This window comes from Amphimedon queenslandica, unplaced genomic scaffold, assembly GCF_000090795.2.
Source record: "Amphimedon queenslandica unplaced genomic scaffold, v1.1 AMPQUscaffold_13238, whole genome shotgun sequence".
Classification (NCBI taxonomy): domain Eukaryota; kingdom Metazoa; phylum Porifera; class Demospongiae; order Haplosclerida; family Niphatidae; genus Amphimedon; species Amphimedon queenslandica.
The window spans coordinates 32819-44048 of NW_003546526.1; the positions used below are offsets into that span (position 1 = coordinate 32819).

An 11230-nucleotide genomic window follows, 5' to 3' on the forward strand; every position below is an offset into this window, starting at 1 on the left:
AAAAGAATCAATATCAGAATTCTGCAACACTGAATTCGTGGAATGACTTAGCATTTTCTTAATTTCTTTCTTCAATTCAACACAGAACTTTCGCTTCAAGTATTTCCGAGCAGTCTCATTACTCCAAGCATTTTCTGCCACAGATTTATAACTTCTTCTGGCAAGAGCTTTGACAATCTTTTTCCTATTTGGCGTGATTGGAAAGAGCTTTCTTTTGCAGCCCTCACCAATCAAAACCTGTCAAAATAATCATTTACATGTATATGCAATTGTGTCTTAATTACAGATACTCCAGGTGATGACTTGGTAGTTGTTAATTGACTATTTAATGAAGTATTGTTGCTTTCTGAAAAATGATCCTATATAATAAGTATTCAGTCATTCATGTACTACTGAGTATATTAAATTTATAATTCTTCGTAACTTCGTGTTATGTCTTATAATTGGCACAGAAGTTATCTTGTCATCTAGACCGTTGATAGAATCACTGATTCTACATTTTAAGTTGTGAAAACGTTGGAAAGTAGTGAAACAGGGACGACACATATAGCTACCACTCTCTTTCAGTATGGCAATTATTGTATCATCATCCCCAGCAGCTACAGAAATATAATCACCATATTCATCGACCAAAGCAGACTTCCAAGCATCTTTAACATCTCCACTAACTTCACTTGAGAGTTTACGGCGATTATACGCTGGTACATTAGGGCTTCCACAGCCAAAACAGTAGGAAGATGACTCCATCAAGGCTACACGTGTCACTTAACACATATTAGTATTCATTATTATTGTTGTTGTTATTACTAATAAACACTATGAATAATAATAATTCTACTCCAGTACATTGTCATAATAAGTCATTTCCGCATTCCACCAGAACGAGTAAGTGATGCTAGTGATACCAGACCCTTCCTCTCAAAGCAAAGGGGCTGGGGCCCAAACTACTCTCTCCTGGAGTGGCACGCGTGTTCCATCCTGGAGGAGCCCCTCCTGCCCCAAAACTGCCTTTCCTGCAACAGCAAAGGCTGCACATAATTGCCCAGCTGAGGGCTGTGAACAGACAAATAGTAAGTCTCTACCATGATGTACTTAATATTATATATATATTCCGTAATAGTATGCCAATCTACCGAGGAGAGCTGGCAGTGGTAGAGGTAGGGGCCGTAGGCCGATGTCCCAAGCGGCCTCAATGGAGAACTACAACTCCTAACAACATGTAGTTTAAAACTTTTCATTATAATAAATGTTAGGAAATGATCAAACTGTCAATTAAAAATACATAAGCGTTAAACCAGGATGAAAATACATTAGCAATGCCAAGTGTTTGACAAGATATAAAAATGTATTGCCTTTAGTTTCTTTCAATATTTCTGGATGAAAAATTAACATTATCATAATGCATGATATTAAAAAATTAAATCTGACCTAATAGTCATTCTTTGGACATACTGAATACGTACAAGAACATGCACAGTGCCGTCGTCATTCATAATGTACAGAAGTAAATATAAAATTTAGAAATGCAACATTAAATTTTTATACTCACTATAAATATAAGGCTATAATAATGTTACAACTAATGCTAATGTTATACTGCACATTCTACTATCAAGCAATCAAAATTATTGCTAAATAATCATGAAATCCTTTCCAGCTATCATTACCTGTAAAGCATAGTAATAGAAACGTATCACAGTAGTGTAGGAAGAGTTTGGAGACAGAAGGGCAAAAATGGCGGTGCACAAAGCGCGCCGTGATTTTAACCATGCCCGCCTTTCCTGCCTATGTAAACGCTGTTTTCTGCACTTATCCTGTTATCCATTATAATGGTGCCGCACCCATATCAGTATCTCTAATGAATTTTTTAATATTATAATTTATCAAAATTTTTGATTCTTCTACTATTCACACAAATAAATTCCTTGGAAATCGCTTCCAAATCTAATCTATTAGTCCTATTACAATGAACATACAGTAAAAATAGGTTATTTACTCGACATTTAGTCATACTACATCTTAAGAAAGTGTTAATTCTATCCAAGGAAGAGAAAAATCTCTCAGCAGTAGATGTTGTAACTGGAAATGTGAAGTACAGTTCAAGCATTTTATATACCTCTGTTAGCATGCCTTTATATATTTCACTCGTATTCATAGCTTCTACAATTGTTCTTACATTAATTACCATTTGATCTTGATTTTGAATTGCAGATTTTATCATATCTGAAAGAAGAGAGAGTTGACATTTTAAGCGATTTTGATCGATATCTGGTGTACAATAATTCTGCAACTTGTCACTAATATCCATTATCTTTTGACCATTGATTGACTTAATCCGCAGATCTTCAATCTCTCTAATCATAAACAAATCTTCTTGATCAAAACGTCTCTTAACTTCTCCAGTTGCTAACTCCAGTGCTTCAAAGTAGATATGTCGATATCCATCAATAGGATAAGATATATGTGAGTAGACCCTCCACCATCAACCCTCTTGGGGCTCTCCTGTATCGAGGTAAAGTAAGTTCTTCTGTTAGATTTTTACTTTCCTGATGAATTGTAGCATAAAAGGTGCTAAAAGTTTCCACAGTTCGTAATGATGTTAAGTGTGTGCATAGCAAATGAGCTCCTTTTATTACTTCCTGAATAGTCAAATCTTTAGCCTGTAAATAAATTGAGAATTGTTCTGCTGCTGAAAATAGTAAAAATGCTAATTTCAATCCAAAAAACATGTGAAACAGTTCCATAGATGACAATAAACCTCTAGCTTTAGCAGCATACTCATCATTTCCATTTTCAATTTCATCTATTGCAGCTTGAAGAACCTTGTAGTTTTTTAGTATAGTTTCAATCGATCTGTGGTGAACTGTCCACCACGTTGGACATAACATTCTGAGTCATGGTGATGTGTCACATGTATTGATAGACAATTCATGTCTGTATGACTCAAAAATAAACAATCTTTTAGGAGAAAACTTGAAGAGTTGCACCAGATTTAATATGAAATCCATCACATTACGTACTAATTCACAGCTATTAACGACATCTTTTAGACACAGGTTTAAACTGTGTGCTAAGCAGTGCACATAGAGGGCCTTGGTTGCTTCAGACTTCACTAATGCCTGAACTCCGTTCCTAATACCACTCATATTGGACGCACCATCAAAAGCTTGTCCACGACATTGTGAAAGTGAAAGTCAGCAACGTATGAGAATGTCCTTAATGGCATAAAAAAGAGTCGTAGACTTAGTGTTTGGAAGTTGAAATAATCCAAGTGTGTCTTCATGAACTGTGACATCTTTGTCGACCCATCTAATTGACAGTGATAGTTGTTCATGATCAGAGATGAGATACATCAGTACCTTCATCAGCTATAGCAGAATACCACATAGAATTATTAATAACATTGAGGATGCTCCTTAAAATGGTATTGCCCATCATTGTGATAATTTCATTGACAATATCAGGAGAAATGTAATCCTTTTTCTAAGCCAAATGTCCAATTCTGGGCACTCTTGAGCTTGAAACAGTAACAGTTGGAGAAAGTTTCCATTTGCAGTAGTCTCAATATCCTCTCTGTGGCCACGAAAAGGCAGTCCTTGCCTTGCCAAAACTATAATTGAATGTAGTAGCTTCATTAACATACGTCAGTGATATTGCTGATCTGATTCCAGTTGAGTACACAGTTGTACATCTATCCCAGCAACTGTATCACTAGTTGCAGCAACTTTCATGACAGCTTCTTGATGCATAATACTGCATTCATGATCACAAAACTTTAAGTGACTTTTTAAAGTTCTTCAAACCATCATCATCAAATGCTGGGCTATAATGTTTGGAAAATGTTAGAAGGCCCTGAGATTTAGTAGTACGACAAGTACAACTGTATAATTTGACCTGAGAGGAGCAGACACTTAGCCATGGGTACTTCTGAAACCAACAAGGTTGGATTTTTTGTGAACTTTGTTTCTCCAAAAGGCTAGTCGATGGTTGATAAGGAGTAAATGGGTCTGAGCAGCCTAAACACTGGCAATCACCATCACTACTACCTGTATCCGCTTCCGCTGATGGGGCACTGCCGCGCTGAGAGTGAGAGGTACAGTTACTGTTATTATCACTAGTGATAATTGAGCTAAAATCCAATCAATTAGTACAATCACTTGGGTCAGTGACTGTTAATTGGGGTGATGATGATCTGCTTCGTGAATGTGAACGAAGTAGCCCACAGTGCTGTAAGACAGCTGTCTCGCCATTTTTAATAAGTTATGACTAAATAAGTTAATTAATAGAGTGAGTTAATAAAGTAGAGTTAAAAATTAAGGGGGGCTCCTGCTCCCCCCGCCCCCCCACTTCCTACGGCACTGTATCAAAACCAAGCAATGTAAACAAAGAGGGTAATAATAACAATTGTACAAACATTAATAAGTTATTAGCAATCACTTTAACTTTTGTATTTCTTGTTCCTCCATTTTACACATCAAACGAAAAAAGTATAAAAGTCATGCCTGCTAGTGATGGGCGATTCCAGAAATTTGCATTCTATTCCAATTCTGAATACTTTTGAGACTGGAATCGATGGAATCGAATACCGATTCCGAGTATTACATCTGCACATGCCCAAAGCCACGTGGTATCATTACAGCAACAAAAATGCAATAATGATGAATAATTGATGTATTAACTATTAAATAATTAACTATTATTAATATTAAAGGGTGCAGCTGGGTGTGGTTTGATTCGGAATCATTTCAAACGATTCCTACTTCTCTTTCAATACGAGTACGATTCCATTTGGAATCAAAGAATCGAATACTCTGGACTCAGAATCGCCCATCACTAATGCCTGCATGATAATCGTCAAACACTACAAGTGCAAGAAATGCACCAATAATCTACTACATGTACCATATATACTATATGCATGATACCAATTCTTTGTCACAAACATACATTACAAACCACAAGCAAGATACATGTGCTCACAAAGAGACACATCCCTCTAAGCTCTTGAATCTCATTCCAAGTCACACCTCAATCTTTACCATCACATTGTACTTCTTGTGCCAAGTAAGACATGTATAAAATACAGGGGCGTATCTAGAAATTGAAGAAGGGGGGTGCTGAGGGTTTGCAAAGCGCGCCGCGATTTTGGCCACATCCACTTTTACGGCGGTAAAACGGCCTTTTCCTGCATTTTCGTCAATTACGGGTGAGGCCAAGATCATTTCAAGTATAGTACTGCTATGTTTACTGGTACTTCTGATTGCTCCTTAAAGCACTGGAAACTGCTGAAATCATTATAAGGGGGCTAGATAACTTTGTTAAGAGGCTTGGTTGTGATGCAAGAGTCCAGGACTTCAGTAATTTTTTCTGAGCCCAGCCATGAGGGGGGTGCTCAAGCCCCCTCAGCCCCCCCCCCTAAATACGCCTCTGAAATATGAATGTGACATTTACTAAGTAATAATTACAATGGTAGCATCTACAATGTTTCTGATTGGATCATACATGTATTTTATTCATAACATTGCTTCCTTATGGTATACTCAGTTAAGATACTTTCATGACCTACTTCTAATATGAAATAAGATTATGTACATGAAGAATTTCTAACGTGCACACAATAATTTTTTGTTAATGTGAACATATACATTTTACAACAATCATCAACAATAGATGCGCAACATCAGCTAGCAAGCATTTAATATGCGCACAGCATTGATGGCAGCATTATGCGCAACATTTGCTGGCAAGCATTTACATTTATCTAATGCCCACAGCATTGATGGCAGCATTAACTTGCATGATGATCATTATTATATGTACTTGCATGATGATTATTACTATATGTACAGAATGACTGTTCGAATAACACTACGTGTATAATAACAAAATTTAATGTTACTCAAAAATTTTTCGTGTCAGGAATTCAAAATTTTCAGTAGAGTTCAGGTCCATAAGCACCTGTTATTTGTCATAAACATGTAGTATTAACGACAAACAAGATCCAGATTTGATAATAACAGCATTCTCCCTTCCAAACCCTCAGTTCTACATAAATGATAGTTACACAAATTTGAATTAATGCTGACATCTAATGTTCAGTAAACTTCTTTCACACCCTCTCCTTGTCCATTATAACAATAAGTAATCAATATTTACTGTTATACATTGATAAATTTCACTTCCTGAATATAGTGAGATCTCTTCGTACTGAGCAATATTGTGTCAATATGCACCAATGCTTTTCACATACACTCACACATCATTGACATTGCATTAGCGAGAAATACAAGTCATATCAAACAACCAATGTTTTAAAGATGATGAACCTCCCATTCACCATACCCACTTCCATCATCAATCAATGCTTAAAAAATATTGATAGACTTAACTACTGCTTGGAAATGATTAGTACCAACATGCTTCAAATACAAAGCAGGTGTATTAGTATCACAAGAAATGCCATATAAAGTTTGGGTTCCCTATCTAGCCCAGCCAACAAAGGTTGGAGTCAGTTAATATGAATATATAGATATTCCTAATATTGCTGTTAGTGTAATAATCTGTGTGTGGCCTACACAATTTCTGTACATTTTGGACTTATTTATGTAATCATATATGCTTGAAAATCTGGTTGCACTTAATGCATTATTAAACAATTCTTCTTCAAAGTTTGGCGTATTATTAACAATTGCTTTAAGTTATTTGTAATGCTGAGAAATTGATCCAGTAAAAGGGCATGAAATAAACAGTTCCCATCACCAGGGACATCAAGGGTATTATAAGGCACTCTCTTATCTGACAATGGTGTTGTTGGACTACTAGGTAAGATTCTATCAGCTGTTACAAACTTAATGTTTAAAATCTCACACTCCCTTCTTTGAAATTCTTCTTTACCAGGGTAGTAAACATAATCCCATTGTCTCCTTCTGACAATATCTGAATTGGGAGGCTCTTCATAAGTAAAGACAACATCTTTCTTTTGGATTTTTTGTCTTTAATTTAATGCTTGAGATACAATCACACTACTACTACAATGGTTGTTTCTTACAACACACTTGCCTTTATCTTTCGGTTATATTTAAGTTTTGGGAGTTTTATAAATACAATGAGACTACTAAAACTATCATCATTTTTGACATTATATTTGGTTTTTAGGTCTTTTAAATTAAGTGAAAAAATTAATCATCAGTTTTAGGGCTAGGCAGTGCCAAAGCAGTATTGTCAGTAGTACTGTCTACATCAACTTTTTTGGGGGGCGACACTGATTTAAAGCATTATCATTACATATTTTACTCTTTAGCGCAATAGACTTTTGTACATCAGTAATCTTATGTTTATTGCTACTCACAGTGCTGTTACTAGTACTTTGTACGAGACTTACAGACACCTTGGCATTCTGACTTCATCGTTCACCATCATCAATTACACCAGTAACTTGAATCTTTCTCTTCTTTCCTCTGCTTTTCTTGATTTGCTTTAATTCATTTCGAAATTTAGTTCTCAGGCAGTTAATTTCATTAATGCACAGATTACTAACTTTAACAGTTAAAGGGTAAGTTCCATGATTTTTGATGGTATTTTTTTTATTGGCTTAATGGGATTGCATAGTCATAAAAATGATGTGTACTTAGTCTTACTGTCTTAAAAAAATTATTCACTGAGATATGAGCTTTCAAAGTTGCTCTTTTTTACTTCCTGCCATGATACTTCCTGTCGGTGGGCGTGGCTTCGCGTGACGTCACAAGAGGCAGCTAAATACATGCGAGTCCATGCTGGCAATAACAAAATGCCTAATAGATGTGTTGCCTATGGCTGTCAAAATACTAGTTCAATGGATGTTAGTGTATTTCACTTTCCAAATGACTCTACCTTAAGAAAGAAGTGGATACAAGAAGTGAAAAGGACTAGGGATAGATGGAATGGGCCAACTTGTAATTCTGTTATCTGTTCAGAGCATTTTTCTGTGGATTCTTTTGAGGATCCTTTGTACAAGTCATTTGGCTTAAAGGCAAAAGGAAGGCTAAAAAAAGATGCTGGGCCAACCATTTTTAAAAGAAAGCTGGATCAAGATCTACCTCAGGCAAAGAGACTTGCTTATGAAAAGAGAGATTGACATAGGGTATGTATATTAGTTATAATTATAAGGAAAAGTTTACAGCTGTGTACTTAGATTTTGAAAGCTTTCAGACATTCACCATCTCCACCTACATGTTCAATTAGTGATATTGCTAGTATAGCAGCAACAGATGAGGCATCTCACAATTTCACTCAAGTATGTTTTATTTTACGCCATCATGCATGTTACAATGTTAATATTTTTGTATTTATATAGTCTGTGGCAATACAAGTGGACCCCATTGTTACTAGATCAGTAAAAGTGCAAACAGTCAAAGTTAAATCTTCAGTAGTAAATAGAGTTTCAGTTGGTGAGAAAAATGACAAATATTTAAAAGCCTATAACCTGAACATGTTCTATAGGCACACAGACTAGCAGCTGCATTCTGTCATCAGATGCAGAAGTACAATGTGACTTATTATCTTCCGAGTTGCCTATAACCAGCAGTACTGATGATAGCAATGCTTATGAATGTCAAGATAGCAGCAGTGATGAATCATACTCTGAAGAAGAAAAAGAAAAAAGAACATTTGATAAAGAGTAACTTGAAGAGTTTGCACATTGAGTACTAATCTATTTCCACTGTTTAGTTTTAACAAGAGTAACAAATACATTGTTTTTGAAAATTCACTGCTATCCTGATTCACTTCATGTCGTCTCTGTAGTTCATCTGAAGTGTTATTATCTAAAGTTGTTAGAGGAAGTTTTCTTAGGATACATCAGAAATGACGTGATTGTGGAGCAGCAACAACATGGGATAGCCAGCCATTTATTAATGAATTTCCTGAGGGAAATTTGTTAATATCTGCTGCAATTCTATTCAATGGCTGTTTCCCTGAGCAATCACTGTGTTTTTAGAACCATTGGCTGTGCTTCAATTAGTCGCACTTCTTACTTCCGCCATCAAAAAACATTCCTTAATCCTGCTATATTTCAAATTTGGGATATGAACCAGCAATCATATTTTGCTCAACTAGCCCAAGAAGGCAAGCCATTGGTTTTAGGGGGTGACGGAAGGGCTGATAGTCCTGGCCATTTTGCCAAGTTTGGTTCGTACTCTCTTGTGGAGTTAAATCATAATATTGTTTTGGATATTTGTCTAGTACAGGTATGTAAAGTACTGGTATATAATTATTATTGTAATTGTAGAGTAATGAGGTGTCTAGTAGCAATCACATGGAATTGGAAGGGTTAAAGAGAGCTGTTGCAAAAATTCATAATAATAATATGGTAATCCAGTCCTTAATTACAAAACGTCATCAGCAAATAATTAAATGGCTTAGAGATATGCATCCTACTATTGAACACTTTTATGATGTATGGCACAGCGAAAGGTATGTAATTGTGCAATTATAACAAAAAAAACTAATATAATAGGTGTCAAGAAGAAACTCAAGGGTCTAGCTAAACAGAAAGACTGTGAAATAGTAGGGGAATGGTCCAAGAGTCTTATTAATCACTTGTATTGGTGTGCAATGACCAGTACAGATGGAAACAGTGACATGATCAGAGACAAATGGCTCTCCTTGGAAAATCACATCCATAATAAACACCATCATTCAGGTCTCTTTAAAAAGTGTGCACACCCGAAGATAAATAGGAGAGTAAAGAAGAAGTGGCTCAAAAGACGTAAATACTCATTATCTAATCAATATTATCATAAAATTTATTCTTAGAAAGTAAACCTAGTATCAAAATCAGTGACATACTGTTCAATACGCAACTATGCAACCAGATCAAGAAATTGTCACCTTCATACCAAACATCATCAATTGAAGCATTTCACAGTGTTATTCTACAGTTTGCACCCAAATTAAGATCTTTTTCATACAGGGGAATGTTAGCACGGTTAGTAACATAACTCTGTTACCTTGTAATGTACATTTATCAGACTACGATTGGCAGCACTTCACTTTAATGAAAACAGCAAAAAAAGCAGGCAAAGACAGAAGATGGAACAGATAGATATGCGATTTCATATCCAAAATATAAGGGAGGTGGTCACCTTGTTAGGCAGATCAAAGAGAAATCCACTTACAGTAAGCATTTTTTAAAAATGCATGATTGGTATGTATATTTTTCATAGATTATGTCCACGAATTACTGGATAGAGTTTTAGCATTAGCTAAAACTAATAAGCCTGATTTATCTGTCTTCTTCCCAGATAATGACCCCCAAATTTAGTCTCCATTATCACTTAGTAAAACCCATGAGCAACCTGACAAATCACAAGCTATACATGAACATAGGAGTAGGTTGATAACATAGAATATCCCACATCAAGTACAGTGTATTTTTTAATTATCTTTAAAACCAGTGTATGAACTAGATGGAAATGTTTCTCAAATAACATTTACAGCACAGGATGGTAGAACAATGCGTATTTCTCTCCCTAGCCACCCCCAGCACCATTTTACAAGCTAACGATAGGTAGTATATCTATGTCTCCTACCAAGATATTAATTTAAAAATATTCTGAATATTTCACAATTACTCATGTACTGGAGCATTAAAATTGCCATATTGCTGCCTATATTGTGAGTATGCTGCCTGAAGTACCCATATATTGAGGCACACAGGAGCAAAGCCAGGATGCTCAGTGATACACTTGACTTGATGGTCATCAGCCTCATGTATCTTGTCTAGAACCTTCTGGACCGCTCTACAACAAAGGCATTCTCTTTGAGTCTGCATCACAACACAGTGTGTACAGGAACACCTTGAGTATGATACACCATAATAATGTAGTCTAAGTGACAAGATGCATGATTATTATACCAAGTAGTATTAGATATCCTGTAGTCTTCTTCATGACTTGAATCTGAACTAACTGATTCATCATCATCATCATCTGATACAACAGGTTCAAAGTTGTATGGTATTATATTATCACTCTCATCTACTATGATTTCTTCTTCACTGTCACTGCTAGACATAGCCATGTCTGGGACAGTATGCCTCTTGTGACGTCACGCGAAGCCATGCCCACCAACGGGAAGTATCATGGCAGGAAGCAAAAAAGAGCAACTTTGAAAGCTCATATCTCAGTGAATAATTTTTTTAAGACAGTAAGACTAAGTAAACATCATTTTTATGATTATGCGATCCCATAAG

General features: G+C 35.9%; 1 protein-coding gene, 1 long non-coding RNA gene and 1 pseudogene across 2 annotated transcripts; 2 read left to right on the top strand and 1 right to left on the bottom strand.

The window, feature by feature from the left end:
- The first annotated feature begins 8176 nt into the window (after positions 1–8176).
- Positions 8177–8596, top strand: LOC100635448 (uncharacterized). The gene is made up of 3 exons (XR_002185888.1): positions 8177–8272; positions 8333–8426; positions 8479–8596. It is a non-coding gene; the product is annotated as an uncharacterized LOC100635448 (long non-coding RNA).
- Positions 8597–8607: 11 nt separating this feature from the next.
- Positions 8608–10083, top strand: LOC109584169 (uncharacterized; annotated as a pseudogene).
- A 223-nt stretch (positions 10084–10306) lies between these two features.
- On the bottom strand, positions 10307–11059 carry LOC105313713 (uncharacterized). Its single transcript, XM_011407366.2, has 3 exons — positions 10895–11059; positions 10611–10835; positions 10307–10564 (listed from the first exon to the last, which is right to left on the bottom strand). Exons 1-3 carry the CDS (start codon positions 11056–11058, stop codon positions 10537–10539), a joined length of 417 nt encoding a protein of 138 aa, XP_011405668.2. The 5' UTR covers position 11059; the 3' UTR covers positions 10307–10536.
- Positions 11060–11230: the final 171 nt, after the last annotated feature.